We start from the raw sequence: 19,313 nt of genomic DNA, 5'->3' as shown, positions 1-19,313 counted from the left end.
GTGAATGTTCCAATATGCAAAGTTCCCCAAAATATTGAACTCTTTGTTACCAGGCGGATAAATGACCGAAGTCCTGTTGCTAACCTGTTATATAAACCTAACGTGTGCTTCCTACCACATATTAGGTCATCTGTTGTTTTCCCAGAATAAAGGCATTTGAGGCTTTTGCTTTGGTGGGACAGGTTTTACTTTTTGCTAGAAAGACCTCCTCCCAGGTTGTACTTTTCCTACCTTTATATAAACATCAACATTCAAATCATACATGAGTAGTTGAAATCAATTGAAAAATATCCTTCAAAATATCCATCACAATACAAATCTTCTCCAAAGCGGGATTGGAACTACAAATCGCACATCCGTAGGCATGAGGTTAAATCATTAACCTATAGTTACTGTCCTTTAAATTGATTTTATGCGCGCTTCAGTTATTGTTATGTAGCTTCATTAAATGATCATCTACATTGTTATTACCCATCATTGACGGTACACGTGTTAAAGAAAACACTTCTCGTCGGTTTTGGTAGACAATGTAAAACCATCGGGGTCGGGAAACCCCTCCCCTCAGGTTTTACATTGTCTACCAAAACCGAGAAGGATGTTTTCATGGAATAAGATTCGTTAAATGTTTAGTTAAAAGGTTTTTTTCATATTTTACCACCTTCCGAAATTAAGCCCAAGGCTTAAATACCATGACTCCTAGAACTGTATACGACAAATTGAAATGATCATAAATTCTGATCATGAATTCGCACAAAGGCGAGTCGGGAGACTAAAACGCGACTGGGTTATAATATTTTACGTCCGCTTTTAGTATCACGCCTGGATATTTCAGAATACATGTATCTCTCTTTTAGCTGCCTTTAACAAACAGATTACATACTCGGAATGCATGAAGATGCATGATGTATTCTGTTGCAACACGAAAGTAATTCAAAATGTGTCAGTGCGAGAAGCTTCGTGAAACATGACAAAAGCATATATCTTCTATTAGCAAGAGTATGTCGCTGTCAATAAGCATCTACACTCAAGGTTAACTATCCAGTATTACTGCAGACCAATAGATCAAATCTATGTTATTTTAAGCATGTTACTTGGCAGATACAAGAAAAGGGTACTATTTATATTTACAATCCATTGCACGTGGCTAATCAACATAAAATCTCCCAGATTGCCGTGCGAAGAACGCATGCGCAAAGATCATATCCGGACGTCAATATTCCGAGACGGAAACACGTTTGGAGAATGTCGGAGATAAATTTCGTTCGCTTTCTAAGACAGCAAATGGTAGTAAACAAATAAATATTTGGTGGAATACAGTCTGAAATATAGCTATGGATGTGGACAACGATCTGGACGGACAGCTGCTTCAGCAGTTTAGTTCTATGGGCACCACGGACCGAGATGTGCTCATTGCGGAGTTTCAAAAACTCTTGGGAAACAAACTCAACCCGTCATCTTGTGCTTTTTTTCTTGATATGAATAACTGGTATGTTTACACACTACAGGAACGTGTCACACAAGTTACAGCTTGACATTTTTATTCCTTTTGTCTATTTTTTATTCAACGATTTAAATACACCTCGAAGATACACTGACAATTTTGTAAGAGAGTAGGGGGAGTCATTTCAGAGATCACATGTTTTTATTTTGAATTTTGCCGAATTATTAGATATTGAGTTGTGAGTCAACTTGCCCTGGTTTGTTTGCTGTTTGGTAGTTGCAATGTGCTCGTCGCTAAATATGTTCCAGACATTTTTTCTTGTATACCATCAGCCATATTTTGACATAAATATTCCTTCACCCATATGTGATGTCTATGTCAACCACTAAGTTTACTTTCAGAGGTATGTTTTGGATCTCATAAACACTAAGGCTGTATAAAAAAATAAAATGTTTCTCAGGCATGGACACATCACTTTTATTTGTGCGCGTAACATTTTTTATTGCTGTTTTAAAAAAGTAACTGTGACTTGGCCGCAGCTGTATTTCTCACAGAAAAAAAAATAAAAACGTGTTCCTCTCACGTCACCTTTTTCTATCAAAAAGTTTGTTTTAAAAGTTCTACAACTCTTTTCATTTTTGAAAAACATTTATGTTTTTGTGCAGCCTAAATATTCTCGGATAGTCTGGCAGTTTTTTCAAAAAGTGCCATAGGGTACCAATCAGATAATTTTAGTATCTTAGTGTCTGTATATTTAAAATGTCACAATAATCATATCATTTCAATTGATTGTTTAGTAAAACAATGGATACCATGTAAACCTGTAAACCTGAACAGGATTCATGACTGCAAGTATAGTTCAACAGCATTCATCTGGACCCATAAACTGACCCAAAACTATGTTATCATCTCAAACAGGATTTCCTGTAGCACATACTGGCAATCAGTATTGCTACACCCATATTAAACTGTGAGATTAAGAGTAGTAATGATAAACAGTTTGATGGGGTGCATTTTGTTTTTGCATTTTCCATTAAAAACATCTTGATATGTGTTATGTTCATATTTTTTAATGTGCTGTTCACATTGAAACTAATTCATTCAGGCCTTTTCAATATTTGCTGTGTTGTGTCAAGCACATATTTTGATCCCTGATGTACAAGACTATTGTCTCAGCATAGTTGTCATCATGATGACAAAATGTTTGTAGATACAACTACAACAGTTAGCAAACAATAAAAGTCAGTCACCTGAGATCTTCCTCTGATCAAAAAGTGCTGAGTCATAATTGTCAATTGATTACTATGTTCATATCTGGACTAATAGTAGTATTAGCTGACTAGATTTCAATCTGAGTGTTTGAAGTGACTGCCAATCTCACTTGATGAATTAATGTACATGAATTATTTCTGGTGCTAGAAGAAAATGCTTTTAGAAACAAATGTTACATACATTTTGGACCAAGACAAAATGTTTCAAAGTGGTGCTGTTGCTACATTGACAGATATTTTCCAGCATCTTCAGCATTGACAGAACAGAGAGACAAACACATTCGTCTTGTCAATCTGTTCATAATTGCTTCCAACCAGTATACTATCAAGTGACGTATTATATACAAAATATGTGTTAATGTCATTGTAACAACTTTTATACAGAGACATTCAGTGTATGCTATTCTTTGATATGACACATAAAATAAAATTAATCTAAGAGTACATTCCTTGACAGTACATAGCAGATTAGGTTTTGCTTGCTTATCTAAGTGGTAATAGTCCCGTGAAGATCCCGGGTAGAATAGGTCTTTAGCAACCAATGCTTGCCACAAGAGACAGCTAAGGGGATCAGGTGGTCAGACTCGCTGACTTGGTTGACACATGTCTTTGGTTTCCAATTGTGCAGATCGATGCTCATGCTGTTGATCTCTGGATTGTCTGGTCCAGGTTCCATTATTTACAGCTCGCTGCCATGTAGCTGGATTATTGCTGAGTGCGGCGTAAAACTAAACTCACCCACCCACTCACTCTCTCACTCACTGGTAATGATGCGTTTTTCTCAACAAAGTAAAATATACCATTTCTGGGATCCTGTTACGACTATGCTACCACTTGTTGAGAGGATAATTTTTTAAAGTATCACTATTCCCTTTAAATTTTGCTCGTATTTACTTATGTGTGCGTTAAAGGAGGACTGCATCAATTTGTTATCATTCTCCTTTTCATGCAGGAACCTACAGGAAGCCATTGGTTCATATTATGACTTTGAACAGCCCCCTATCAACTTGCCATCCATGAGCTTCATAAAAGATGTCACAATAGGAGAAGGGGAATCCATACCCCCAAACAACAAGTTCATAAAAACATGGAGGGTACAAAATGGAGGTGAGTATACACTATACTGCAAACAGATTTAAAATCACATCCTGATCACCTGTATGATACGAAATAATAAAGTGTTTAAATCTATTTTACTGAGAAAGATTTTGTCGTTTAAATCTATTTTACTGAGAAAGATTTTGTCATTATTTTGTTATGTCAAAGGTATTCCCATTGCTTTATACCTATTTTTAGTCTTTGAAATATAACTTCCGATGTGAAACTTACAATTAAGCAGTGCTGTACAAAACAATCTGCAAGGAGTATGGCACCTAAACTTTGCAGTACTGTGTTGTGCGACGCTGTACAGAGTTCACATTCAGAAGTTGGCCAAGACATCACTAGTCCCCAGACACTGTAGGCTGAAAAATCGGCCTGGGAGTACTCACATCCAAATGACATATAATTTTAGGAACCTAACTAACATATGATTCATTTATCACCAGTCACAATCCTTATTGCAGACTGAAGCAAAAAAGCGTCATTAGAAACCAATCTTTATCCAGTTTCCTACTACTATGAAAATACTTTTGGCAAGGATACAGTGATATTGTTGATGTTCAGAGCATTCAAGGGATACCTGCCATGAAACAAATAGCCTCACATGTTATTCATCTGAAGGGAAAGAGTTCCTTCCGTTCCCCCATATTCTTTCTTCCACAGATTAACTGAGGCAACGCAAGTGGTTCAGTCCTATTTGTTGTACTTCATTTTTGGGCTTTTAGTTATTTTGTGAGTCTACTAGTAGTTGTTGTGTTAAGTTTTGTTTATAATTCTGGTATATGTACGTATATTAATAGTATTTGGGATGGCAGAATGGAAGGAACTCTTCCATACACAGATTATTTCAGAAGTCTTTCTATCATAATTTTCTCATTTAGTGAAATTTTACGGAAAATGAAAATATGAAAGAAAAAGGGAAGGCAGTATCATGTTACAACTGGAAAAAAATTGCCCCCGTCTTCTTCCATGATTCATCTGGACATAAAAATGTGTAATCCTCCATTTTCATTAAAAAGTAACTTATTTAGGTTGTAGTGTATTTTCAGGGATAATATATGAAATAACTTTCATATTTGTAAACAGTAGGATTAGACCTATTCAAATGGAGTATGTAGTAGTAGTAATGATTTATGAGCTGATATTTTCCTTGATAAACAAAGGCTTCATCTATGTCCTGATATTTTCCTTGATAAACAAAGGCTTCATCTATGTCCTGATATTTTCCTTGATAAACAAAGGCTTCCTTGATAAACAAAAGCTTTGTCTTTGACCTGATATTTTCCTTGAGAAACAAAGGCTTCATCTATGTCCTGATATTTTCCTTGATAAACACAAGGCTTCATTTCTGTGACCTCAGAGTCCCTGGGAACTCGGTATCATGGCAGTAGATGCAACTGGTTGACTGGTTTTGAAAGACTTAAGTCGTTGACCTTGATGACAACGAGAAAACAGACACCAATGGTGATGCTAGTAGATCTACAGAGTTTTAATTCATTGCAATTCAGGATTAGGTGACATGAAGTTGATTATGCCAATGTCCTATTTGAACAGTTAAATCTCATAAGATTTGAAAAGATGTCATGTTTTTGATCCCATGTGAGATTTTATCTCACATCTTTTTTTGAGCCAGGTTTGTCCCTGTTAATTTTTGTATTTTATCCAGCATCATATCATTCCATCTAACCAGCTGCCAGATTCAGTGAAATACATTTATGCAAATTTTGGTTTGTAAATCTTTAGCATGGAAATCTTTGCATATTTTGCACATAAGAAAGAATCACTAAATTTGTTACAACTTACATCAGTGTAATGTTTGAGACCTAATATCCACAAGTGGATATCTGAGGCAGTCATCCAGAATTAGTTGTGCTGAAGTGCTTTCAGCAGGCACACCAAAAACTGATACAGCACGTTGTGCATCCTGATCGTTTCTACAGCAACCTCCCTGTGCTCATGGTGTTTCTTTAGAGAGGTGTCTGCGACCATGAGGTAGCTCAGTGGTTACACCTTTCGCTTATCATGCCGAAGAATGGGTTCGATTCCCCACATGGGTACAATGCGTGAAGCCCATTTCTGGTGCCCATGCTGAGATATTCCTTGAATATTGCTAAAAGTGGGGTAAAACCCAACCAGGTATTGAAACTCACTCACTCACTCACTCACTCACTCTCAAAAGAGAGGTGTACACATGAAGATCCGTTTAGAGTTTGTCTTCAGTAGTTCATGCTTGTTATATGAGGCGACTTGCAGGATCAAGTCGTCAGGCTTGTTGACATGGTACACGTATTGTATGCCAGTTGTGTAGATCGATTCTCATGCTGTTTGTAATTTGAATGTCTGGTCCAGACTCAATTATTTACAGACCGCTGCCAAATAGCTGTAATATTGCTGAGTGCAGCCTTCCTATAGCGTTAAAGTGGGATGCCTTGATATAACAGGCATAATAAACAACATTAAGCCCGCCCACACACACACATGCTTGACTTTTCTCAGGTACAGAAGCATGGCCCCCTGGCTGCAGTCTGAAGTTTTGTAGTGGGGAGAACCTCAGTACCACAGATCGTGCAATGGTAGAGACATTACAGCCTGGTCAGATGACCGACATCAGTATTGAGATGACCAGTCCAGCTCAGAAAGGGACATACCATGGGCAGTGGAGGATGCACACACCGACCGGGGTTGGGTTTGGAGGTGAGTATGTTACACCAAGGTACCCATGAAGATCCGAGTTAGAATTGATCTTCATTAATCCATGCTAAGAGGTGATGCATGGGATCAATTGGTCAGACTCAGTGAGTTTGTTGACACTTGTTATCGTATCCCAGTCACGTAGATTGAGGCTTATGCTGTTGATCATTGGATTGTCTGGTCCACACATGATTATTTACAGACATATTGTTGTAGCATTGCTGAGAGCTGCACAAAACAACAAAGCAAACTAAATCCTGTCCAAGGCCCAGCCTTGGTTTGAGGTCAACCAAAACTTCCATAATTATTCCCTTACTGAAACAAATCTTGTCAGGCAATATGGAACTGAGATCTTGTATCCATCGTTTCCAGAGAATCAACCAATCAATCAGTCTTAAGTCAAAGATACAACACGTGATTGTTTTTCTTTGTTAGAAGTGATATGGGTGATAATCAACGTGGACGAAGGAGGCTTACTGGGTGTTACTCAGCAACTTTCACGCTTTGGAGAGGAGTTCCATAAGAGTCCTACCAACGTAGTGGCAGCCAATCCCTTTGGGTCCCCAGAGAAGATGGGCCATCCGGATGGTGTTGGCTTCCCCGAGATGAACACCTCACAACACAAGCCACACTGTGAAGGGCTCTCAAGTGCACCTTTACCCATGCCTTGGCCAGGCTTTCCTGTTGGACTGTCACAGGTATGTTTATTCGTCATCCAATAGGTAGTGTTCAGAATGGTTGAATCTTCATAATTAGTCATTGGATTATCAAAATGATTGATCATAAAGTTAACAATAGTGTTAATAATGGACAGCATTTACATAGCACTAGTCTCCAAAAGGACTCTTTGCGCATTAGTGTTTAAAGTTGGTGTTTTAATTCCAGTCATAAATGTATGTAAAAGAGGTATATAAGTACTCATTATGACAGCACTTGTCTTGTTATGCAGTGGTTAGCAAACAGCCACAGATACAGCATGAAATGTCTGTTTTCACTGAATCTTTTAACATAACAAGCAAGAACTGTGACTGTTTTCAGTTAACCTTGTTCAACACAACCACAGTCAGCCAGCAGCATTTTTCATGAAACCGTCATAACAGCCAATTAAAGGCAATTATTGTTTTCAACTTTTTTAACTGGATAACTATAGAAACTGAAAACATGCTCATATGGCAGTGGAAACAGTGTATATGCTTACTGGCTTACGTTATACAGATATGTAGATACATTACTGGCCAATCATGGTCAATCACAGATATTATGATCGATTCCTTGATTATTATTTACTACCAGTCAATCATCAATGAAATGGATTAATCAGAACACCACTACTTTAGGACTTGTAAGTCTTGTGAGGTGCTGCTTCCAGCACTAAGCAGTGTTCCAGGGCCCTTTGTGCATGCCAACTTGCAATATGCATGCAGAACCCAGATTTGGATATTGAAGACTAGGTTTGGAACATTACCACAAATAATTTGTATAATATATTTCAGAGCTATCTGTATCTACTTAGAGCAAGAACCTGTGAAGATTCAGGTTAAAATTGGTCTTCATTAACCCATGCTTGTCATAAGAGGCAACGAATACAATCAAGTGATTTGTTTATAGTATCCCAGTTATGTAGATTAATGTTCATGCTGTTGGTCACTGGATTGTCTGGTCCAGACACTGCTTTTTACAGACTGCCACAATATAGCTGCAATATTGCTGTGTTAAAACAACAACCCAACAAACCACACTTGCAGCAACCTTTCAGGAAAGGCATTTTCTTCATTAAAATCTGCATTTTAAGAAATGATGGACGACCAGTATCTTGATACATTTATGCATCATTGAATCATTACTGCCATCGCAAACTGCTGTTTCTTCTGCTGCAGCCCGCCCAGGATGCGCCCAGCGCAATGCAGCAGCTTACAGACCATTCCCAGGACGAAGAAATGTCATAGCAAAACGCTAAGACCAGCATCATACGTACGAGTGTTTTTGAATGGAGCGTGACTGAGTGGAGGTGAGCAAAGCTCAAGTGATGACAGATACATATAACCTGCCAAGGACAGACTAACCTGTGTATGATGCATATGCTTTCTAAAGAGGAACTCATTGCTCACAGACTACAGGTGGAAATCTAGTACTCTAGAGACAGATGATGAAAAGCCATGTATAGTTTTGTAGAAAATTACAAATTCTGTAAAATTTTGTTGGAGGTTAATTTATGGACTTGATCAAGTGTTGGTATAAATTATGGAATAGTATTAGAATGTTTTATGGATCACCTGATCTTAGGATTGTCATTTTTCTGTGACAGACTGTAGGTGAAGATGCATTGAGATTGTTCCAGTTCATTGTTAGATGTAGCATCATAGGAGGATCTAGCATGACAAGATGATTCTCGGGCTGTGGCAGTACAGCAGCATTACATGGTACAACCGTGAAGATACACCAGATTTGTAGCTTGTATTTGTATCTTTATACAGTCTGTTTGAGGTCAAGTGAAAACGATGAATGATATAACAGCTCAAAACAGGTATAAGTGCTTAAAAAATAAATAAGACACATGGTCCAGAAACCTGTACACAACAGGAGCTGAAATTTGATGTTTTAGGATCAATCATGGAAAAAGTTGTTAAAGAAACCCTCATGTAATATTGTGCTATTTTCTTGCTTCACACTTAGGGGTGACAAGCGGCTGGTGTGACACTGCCGGCACAAACTCACAAACAACCATGAGTTACTGCCAACATGCGATTCTCAGCTGATCCACCAGCCGTTTGTCACCCCTTTAACATTCATCGTTCTCATTTGTATCCAAACAAACTGTAATTGTCAACAAGTTGTATGGTGACCATCCCAGTTTAGTTGTATCAGTGTATTACAGTATGTTATCCTAACTATTATCATGAGCTGTATGCAGGGGGTGGTTATTCTGTGTTATCACACTTACGATAAACAGTAAAGCTTGATATACGCACAGCAGTAACTGTTATGTAAGGACGTTATGTTGACCTTTTACTATGAAAATTTTATTTGTCTTATGTTCATTTTTTTGTTTCATGCTAAACAGTATACCGCTCAGGGTCCCAGACCACAAATAATTCATAATGTTACAACCTGTTGTGACAATATAGTTGACCATAGGCTTACAAATGTCATAGTTCTATAAACATTTTGAGGATCAGGACCAACAACCTCTGATTCACTGAACTCAGCCAATTATTTCTTCCCGGTGCTGTTTTTTTTCTCATTTAAACTTATGGCCTGGTTGATTTGCTAGTTTTAATTCAAGTTACAACATATTGTCATGGTGTAGAAAATCCATAATTTTATTCAAAACTAGGTAAAAGTATGACTGTCAACCTCAAACTCAACCCCATTCTTCTGTGGACTCCACCTCTCTAGCCCCTGTCCCCATAAAAGCCAGGTGAGGGGCAAGAGGTACTAATTAGTGGCTTGTAACAACAGAGGGACAGGGGCTAGAGGAATGACGCCCTTCTCCATATACTCCACCACTCTAGCCCCCATCCACCAGACTAGCCAGACGAGGGGCTAGAGGTACTAATTAGTTGCTTGTAACATCAGAGGGACAGGGGCTAGAGGAATGACGCCCTTCTCCATATACTCCACCACTCTAGCCCCCATCCCCCAGAACAGCCAGGTGAGGGGCTAGATGTACTAATTAGTGGCTTGTAACATCAGAGGGACAGGTGCTACAGGAATTATGCCCTTCCATGATTCAAATACTTGACCTGAAACAGACATCACAGAACTTATGTAAAGGACAAACGTCTTCAAATGCACATGATTTAGAATGGATAATATTGACCTGACAACTGTTCATCAGTTTACCCAGTCTCACTAAATAGGGCAATATAAATAACTTCTACATTAAGTCTTTTTGTTTCCTAGACATATTGTTTTCCAGTCATTCAGTAACTTTCTGCAACTAGGCTAAATCCAGTCATTCACCTGATATGACCTGCTCGGGGGTATGAGAGAAAACTGTATCGTGTCAGAGAGAAAACTGTATCATGTTGTTGAGACATTGTCAGTACTTCTAATTTTGTATAAGAATGTTTGTCCAGTGCCTGTGAATACATAGAGCTGTTTTACAGACTAGCCTCTACCATTTTAAACAGTTAATCAAGCCGTTCCTTGTTGCAACAAGGATACCACATATTGATCTAACCATTTGGCACTTACACGAGTAGCACTTACTCAATAAACATACATACAGTTCAAATTACTCTCATTTCATCGGGCATCATAAACATTTTTAGTTTGTTTGAAAGAATGAGCAACATAAAAACAGAAATTACAAAAAGAGAACACTTTTCCACTGAAACTGTTTTCTAATTAGTATGTATGAAAACAACAAATTGTATGAACACTGTACACAAGAATCTGTCTGCAATATGTGTCAAAATATACTTTCCGGCAAAAGCAATTGTCTTTCAGTAATGGCCCACATCAAGAGTTATTTATATTTCTTTCAACATGTTCATTAAACAGTGCTTGCCTGGAAACTGAAACTTATTTCCATTTGTTTTTTTTTAATTTCACCTCCTTTGCAGTTTAGTCAAACCTTTTACAAACAGACAAATAAAATATGAAATTTCTATGCAGACACAAAAGAGATACACAAAACGTTTGCTACTTTGAATTTTTGGCCAAACCTTTTTCAAACAGACTGATAAAATATGAAATGCCTTCACAGACACGGAGTAAACACACAAAGCCGCTCCATCACAAGGCATTCATGAGTTCACAGATGATGGACGAATGTGCTGCACACATACCTGTGAAGTAGTGATGATAATGACGATTGATTGATTTATTGACCTCCTGATTTATTGATTGATCTGTTGTGTGTAGTGTATTATGTGTATCTGCCACGATGGTGATCAGTTGCCACCGATTGTTACCATGATTTCAGACAGGTTTTGTTAGTCCTGTATAGCAGATGTTGTTTCTGTGGTACCAATATCAGACCTCAAGCATACTGCTGAATTACTGTTACCATGGTTACAGAGTGTTCAGAAGTTGTCGACATGATTGACAGTTTCTTTGTCCAGTGATTAAATATGGTGTAATTAGTAATGTAATCTTTGAGTATGATCTTGAGCAATCAAAGTACATATTTATTTTTTTAAGAACATTCATTTTTAGGAGAACCCACTTAGCTCTATGGTATTGGTAGTTTTAATGATAGATATTCATTAAAAACTAGCAGTGTCAGAACAGAGTTTATATGCCTAGATCGTGAGTTTTCAATTTTATGAAAAATGAAAATAATTCCCTCAAATGTCAAAATACTTCATCCATATACTGAACAGAAAAAGTTACAGATCATGAGTAGTGAGGACAAAACACACAACTTCAAACCAATATTCCTCATTGACCATTTCGGGGTCAGTGGGGTAGCATAGAAAGCTTGAAGCATTTCCCTGTCACACTGAAGACCTGGGTTCAATGACCCAGATATGTACAATGTGTGAAACCCAATTCTGGTGTCCCCTGCTGTGATATTGCTGGAATATTGCTAGAAGCAGTGTAAAACTAAACTCATGATCCACAGTTATTTCTGTTCAGTGGGATGATGTACAAGGAGGTTTCTGCAAGCTTCTTTTGCTTTGGTTCCTAGTAGCAATGTATTGCCTTGAACATGCTTGTTTAAATAAGTGCTCAATTTAAGAAATGAAACCTACTTGCACTCTATGCAACCTAAGGTATTAATTTTGTTGTACCAGACAAAAACAGGTTTCACCTGTTGTATATGTACTATGGAATGCATTATATAGAAAGCTTGAGTTTTGGAATTGATGATTTGGAACATCATCAAAGCAAGGGGTGGTTGGGTAGCTTAGCTGTTCAGCTTTTGCTCATCATGTAAAAAACCCAGGTTTGATTTCCCACATGGGTACAGTGTTTGAAAACCATTTCTGGTATCCCCTGCCATCATATTGATAGAACAGTGCTAAAAGTGATGTAAAACCATACTCACTCACTTGCTGTAGCAAAATTATTCTGGATCTGATCATTTTATCATACTTCATAAACTTGCATGACAGAAACAGTAACTTATTCAGACATAGCCATGTATTCAGAGTGACAAGTCCAAGCCAGTTCCCCATCAGTCTGTCTTCCAGCTAGAACCTGTGTTCTTTGAACAGCAGAATGTCAACATGTAGTGAGTGCAAGTTGGTATCAAGCTGGCTGTTTCAGGCTGCACCATTGCAAGCTCTAACTGCTTACATAAAGCCGTACAGGGGCAGATACAGCCTTTTGAGAAAGGGGGTGCACACTTCATTTTCACACAAGCTTCAGTGGTCATGTAACAAAATTTCTGGACAAAGGCGAGGTGTGCACCCCTGGACACCCCATCTGGATCCATGTGTGAACCCTTTAAGTTACCATGGTAACAGTCAAGACTTGACCATATGGGATGGAGAAAGCCTGTTGACACGATTGTCTTTGTATATATTTCTGTGTTATTTCCATGTGTACTGATTATTATTACTATGTGGAAAACCAAACATTTCATTCCAGTGTGTGGATTATGACCATTTAAAGCAGTGACCCTATCTTAGTGCTGGTGCCCGGGAACTATTTCTATTTTATTACTCGGATCATCATGTTTTCCTGTTAAAATTTCTGATTTGAAACAAACAGCACAAACAAACTGGCGGTGTGGGTAGCCCTGTGGTTAGAGTGTTAGCTCATCACCCCGATGACCCACATGGGTACATTGTGATAAGCCCATTTGTAGTGTCCCCAGCCATCATATTGCTTGAATATTGCTAAAAGTGTTGTAAAACTTAACTCACTCACTATCAAACCTGCCAGACTATGCATGTATTATTATTCCTCCAAACCCACAATATGGCCCAATCCCGAAAGCTTTCAATTATGGATGCAACACTCTACATACTTATCTGTCTTGAATCATTAATAGGGTAAATAAAAATAGTCAGAGTATGAGATATTTCCAGTTCAGTTTCAAACTTGATCAGTAAATATATTGTTGCACTGTCACTATCTATATTTAAAGGTGTTCTTGGGGGAGAATATCACAGGATGGATTAGGAACATTATGGTATAGATCAGAGCCTGTGTAGGGACAAGTGAAAATGGAAGTTGTTTATGAAATACATTTTGTTCCAAGACATGAGTTCAGCCGACAAAATGCAGCTCCCTGTCATTTTTGCGAAAACTATGGCTGAAAATTTGATCTTAATTTATTTTGGCCTTCGGGTGGCAAGTTCCTTTCTCCTTAGAGATGTACATCAGCCATTGTGATCTGGAATCTAAATCAAACTGTCAACATGTGGACAGTCCATTTTTACCATGTGATTGACATCAGTTCCACTTAAACTGCCTCTTTGGTTGTTCTTATCTGTCTCTATAAGTGGATTCTATTACTTAATGCTCGTTATCAAAATGTGTTTTAACTTTTTTAACAAATGATACTTACATTGCGTCTTTTTTTTTTTATGTCAACTGTAAATTCATTGTTCATGCTTTGATTCTAGATTTGGGCTGGGGGTGCCTGTAATGGCAAAAGTGATGTTTATGAATACCATACCCTTATCAACATGTGACACCTAATTGTGATACCTGCATTCGTCATGTTTCCACCTACAGTAACTTGACATGTTGTTAAATAACTGGAATCCAATTAAAACTGCCCCAGTCACATTATAATCAAAATCACCAAACCAGTATGATACAATAGTTTAACATTTTTTATTTTATTTTATTTATTTATTTTATTTGTTATTTATTTATTTTTTTTTTTTTGGTTATTCTTTTTACTTTTAAGTTCATCACATAAGGGTCACAGGTGATACAGACAAGACATATTCATGGACAGTAGTTTAACTTCATGAAAGTTCTAAGCTTGGTAGCGGTTGCTGAATAAAGCAAGTCAAGTTGTTCCAAGTCTTAATATTCTTGTTGAATTGCCTCATTCATGGTGTATTAACTATTATAGACACATGCATAACCTCATGCTAAAGCTGACCTGCCAAGTTAAATCAGCAGTCTGTTTCGCCTGTTTGTTGAATAAATCTTTGTCCTTCACACATGACCGACAGTGTAAACTCCCTCTAATACATGTATAATCAGCACCATTATTAAAGAGTCATATAGGGTGTCGAGCAAACATGCATCAATAGTCCTCGGTATGTTGATACTGTAGTGTTTTCCCCAGGATCCAAAAAGGTTGGATGACAGACACCCTTACTCCAAAATGGGCTTGTAATGATATTTTTCAAGTATTATGTTAAGTTGTTCATGCATGCGATTCTTAAAGGCTCAAATAGCACTGTTATTACACTTTCCTTCAACATGAAATAGAACTAAAACCCACCAAGTGTTAATGTCAATGATATCAATGCGGCTGCCAGATAAAAATACATAGGGGAAAGGGGAAGCTCTGCAACAGATGAACATGTTTTTGTCTCAATCCCTGAAAGGGTTGATACAGCTTTATGAGAAGGGGGGTTGCACAGTTCATTTTCATCTGATTTCAAGAGAGTTCAAATGATCATATAACAAACTTTCAGGACTAAAGGGCGGAGGGAGGTGGGGGTGGGTGTGCACACCCATACCCACCCCCACCTCCACCCCCATATCCTGTATCCTCCTGTGAACTGTTACATGAAACCACCATTATTGTTTTCATCTTATATCTAATATCAATGTTCAGATTCAAAGTCAAACAATCTATATTCTATGAAACTGCATTTGATTAGACACTAAAATTGTTTGAGATGGACTGATAGCTAAGGAGGTCCATAGTGGAAGGATTGGCATGCTCCTGGTTCATGTTAAACGAGTCAGTCAATGGCCATGAGGTCATGTTAAAACATGGATGTGACAATGTACAGGTTTTCACTGGCCATGAGGGGAACATGGGTTAATGTACCCTTGGTGTTTGTTTATGTACAAAAACATAAACAAACATCGAGGGAACGTGAATCCATGGGCCCAGAGGGGTCAGTGAACAAAATATTTATCTTACCAAACACCTCAATGTTCATTGTGAATTGTTTGAAGCATGAGTACAAATCTTTTTGTAGCCTTCGCTAGATTTTGCAGAATTTAAGAAAAGAGTTTAGAGTTATCTCCCTTCCGTGGTTTGCATTAGCTAAACATCAGTAATTTCCAGACACGTGAAGGTCCCGGGGTAGAATAGACCTTCAGCAACCCATGCTTGCCATAAAAGGCAACTATGCTTGTCATAAGAGGCAACTTACAGGATCGGGTAGTCAGGCTCGCTGACTAGGTTGACACGTGTCATCGGTTCCCAATTGCGCAGATTGATGCTCATGTTGTTGATCATTGGATTATTTGGTCCAAACTCGATTATTTATAGACAGCCGCCATATAGCTGGAATATTGCTTAGTGCACCATAAAACTAAACTCACTCACTCAGTGATTTTCTTGCATCATTATTTGAAATAAAGAATTTCTAGCACGAAATATCAAATGATTCCCATAGAGGTACATTAAAATGTTAGTCACTTGTAAGTGGGGTGCATTGAAAATAATAGATGAGCACTCAGCCATTCAGAAAGCAACATTTATGTGTGAGGTGAGATAATGACCATAGCATCCATGAATTCTGTAGAACTACAGTGAATAACTTGTTGAAGCATTTTAAACACCAGAGGTCAGGGTTTTTAAGTCCCTACATGTGTGAAGTCTTTTTTTGGTGTCCCCCGAAATACTATTATCGCAAAACAGCGGCATAAAATCATATGAGGAAATTATTTGCAAGACAAAACAAAGACAGGGTGAAGTTGCCACCAAGCTTCTATATATCACATGCATTGTGTAAAAGTAGACTTGTATACTTTTTTTTATCCTTCATGTCAAATATTATTGATTAATTAGAGTCATATATTACAAGAGCAATCCTAAAGAACCCCCAAATATCCAAATATCCAAAAGTGACAAGGAGTTAGAGACATTTTCAGATAGCATATTACATTTGTTTAGCGACTAGATAAACAAAGACAATGCTTATCCTGCCAAGGTGGATTGCAGTTTACTTTCATTTCTTTCAATATATCATGCATACAGCTTGCTTCCTCGAGTTACATTCCAGGTCCTAGATTTTCGAAGCTCTCTTAGCAATAAGATAGTAGTAAGTGCCATACATTAACATCAACTTGCGACACTTAGAGCTGAGACATCTTCGAAAATCTAAACCCAGATAAGTACTGTTTATTTCATTAAATCTTTAGCCTTCATGAAAAAAACACAAACTTGTTGAAATTTCTCAAATGGTTATTTGTTATGTAACCATGGTTACAGGTTATTAGGATTCTATTCATGTGGAATAATGAAAGTGCATGAGAATTTGCTAATTCTAACTTGTTGATATATTATGTATGTTCTGTTTTCCAGGTGAGATTGTGTGTGTATTATAATGGCAGATGTTATTGTGGTTGTCTTTTATCATAATCATGCTTTGGTAATAGTGCTAAGAGGGGGGGTAGACTAATGGTGAATGCTTTCAATTGTGGTGCCATTGGGCCAGCTTGAATTCCCACCATGGGTTCAATATATGAAGCTTATTTCTGGTCTCCCTCGTCATGATATTGCTGGAATATTTCCAAAAGTGGCATCACACTCCCTATAACCAGAGGCATTTGTATTGAATAACCTTGGGGGCAACTGCCCTACAAGAAATGCTATCTGGGTTTAATAACATTCTGTTAACATAATGTCAAAGCATTAATGCAAAAGAATTCATGATAGAATGCTTGATTATTTTTTTTTTTAAATGAATTGAAATATCTTTGCAAACAATTTTTAGCTCACTTTGACCAAAGGTCAAGTATCATTATTGCCTAGTCAGTCATTGGACATCATTACTTTTGATTATTTCATTACTTCAGTCGTTAAGGGTGGTATTACCTGAAACCCTAACACTAAAGAAGATATGACTCAGCTTGAAGCTGTTCTGTCTCAGCCAATTACAACCACAGTAAATTTACCTTGAACACACAAGATGCTTGCTCAGTGAATGAAATATCATGCAACAAAATTTAGATTTTGATGGTTAAATTTGAATATTTAGGGAACTCTGAAGGTAACTTGGTAACTAACAATCATGATAATTTGGTGTGATCACAGATACAACTGCCAATGGCATCTTTGGGATTTGTATTTTGTAAATTGTCAAGAAAGCTGTTGTTTATGACTGAAATATTCCACTCAAAAGAAGTTAAAGAGTACCTGATTCTTTCATATTATCCATAGTTCCTATTTTATGGCATTACCTGGCTGTGAGGTAGCGTGGTGGTTAAGTGTTCACTCGTCACACCAAAGACCCGTGTTCGATTCTCCACAAGGGTACAATGTGTGAAGCCCATTTCTGGTGTTGCATGCCTTGATATTGCTGGAATATTGCTAAAAGCTGTCTTTAAACAAACCCACTAACAAATTAGCCAGACTAAGATGAAAGAGTATCAGTTCTTTAACTTCTTTAGTGTATGGTCAGAGCGAATTAATTCAATGTGTTGTTGGTACTAACTTTACTTTTAATTCCTTTATGGCTGACTGTCATTTTATACTTCAGACTCAAAATGCCAGGTGAGCTGAGTGAGTCTTTTAGTCTTTAAGAGATGGTGGGATAGTCCAATGGTTTAAGCATTGACTCGGTTCAGTTACCCACATGGGTACAATGTGTGATGCCCATTTCTGGTGTCCCTTGCCATCTTGCTGGAGTATTGCTAAAACTGACGTAAAACCATACTCAGTCATGAATAAAATTTAGCATATTGATATTTGTGTTTAGCATGTGGTCTGCTTGACTTGCTTTTGTTAAATGGCAGTACTTGTTTGTTTCCAAGAGCATGTGGTTATCTTGAAGGTGCTAATACAGTCTATGGTAGTTAACTCTCATGAAAGGTTCATTGAATGTAGAGTTTATTTTGTTAGTTGTTTACCTTCACTTTGTCAGACTTGATAACTACCAACAGTCTATTTAAAAACAGTTGTCTCAAATAGACCAGGGTTTCTGGTCATCGTAAATGTGTACTTCTGTGGATGCTGTCACGTATTCAGGGGACATTCTTGAAATCCAAAATTGAACCTTTTTGTCAAATATCATCCAACAGCCACAGGTGGGGGTTATGTCCATTGATGTCTATGATTTGTCCATTGTTATTACATTACCAACACATTTGGTCATGAGAAGTACATAATTTTCAGAGAAAGATAGTACTATTAATCGTCTTAATAAAATATGAAAAAGGAGTCCCAAGACTTAATTTTGACTTATGCTTTGATGCTTTGACTGAAGTCTGAAACTGACTGGAATTTCACAACACTGGGAAAAATTCTGTGAGCTGTCGCAGAACATGCCATGGACATTGAGTGTGGCAGGAATATTGTGCTCATCGCCTATCCACCCTCCCTGTTCATCAATACTAATTTTTACACACAAACACTAACTAAACCTTTACCACTCTTCAGCTCTACATACCAGTGTCAAAACAAAAACTAAAATATGCTAAAGAAAATACAGATTCTTTTTAATGTCTGCATGTTATCCATGGTTTGGAAGGAGGTGGTTAGGCCGGGTTTGGGATCTTGGCTATCTGGGGTCCTCACAGATTGTGGAGGGTGAAGCTCACCGTAATACACGTAATTTCATGTTCCTTATTATATGGCCAGAATCTAATTCTTTATTTTATTACTTATTTAATTTTTTTTTTTTTCAGTGGTAAAGATGCATGTGCAGGCTTCTAAAATCCATCTCACATTCTGGCATTCCAAGTTATTAAACACTGTAGAG

At 37.6% G+C, this 19,313-nt stretch overlaps 1 protein-coding gene across 1 annotated transcript; it reads left to right on the top strand.

Annotated features, from left to right (window-relative positions):
* Positions 1 to 1,215: 1,215 nt before the first annotated feature.
* Positions 1,216 to 10,807, top strand: LOC137261531 (protein ILRUN-like). The gene is made up of 5 exons (XM_067799289.1): positions 1,216 to 1,486; positions 3,665 to 3,819; positions 6,310 to 6,507; positions 6,940 to 7,202; positions 8,382 to 10,807. The coding sequence occupies exons 1-5, from the start codon at positions 1,332 to 1,334 to the stop codon at positions 8,448 to 8,450; spliced, it is 840 nt and encodes a 279-aa protein (XP_067655390.1). The 5' UTR covers positions 1,216 to 1,331; the 3' UTR covers positions 8,451 to 10,807.
* The last annotated feature ends 8,506 nt before the right edge of the window (positions 10,808 to 19,313 follow it).

The sequence above is a fragment of the Haliotis asinina genome, chromosome 14, assembly GCF_037392515.1.
Source record: "Haliotis asinina isolate JCU_RB_2024 chromosome 14, JCU_Hal_asi_v2, whole genome shotgun sequence".
Lineage (NCBI taxonomy): Eukaryota > Metazoa > Mollusca > Gastropoda > Lepetellida > Haliotidae > Haliotis > Haliotis asinina.
Note: the sequence above shows the minus strand (reverse complement) of the source record. Positions and strands in the feature narration are given on the sequence as shown.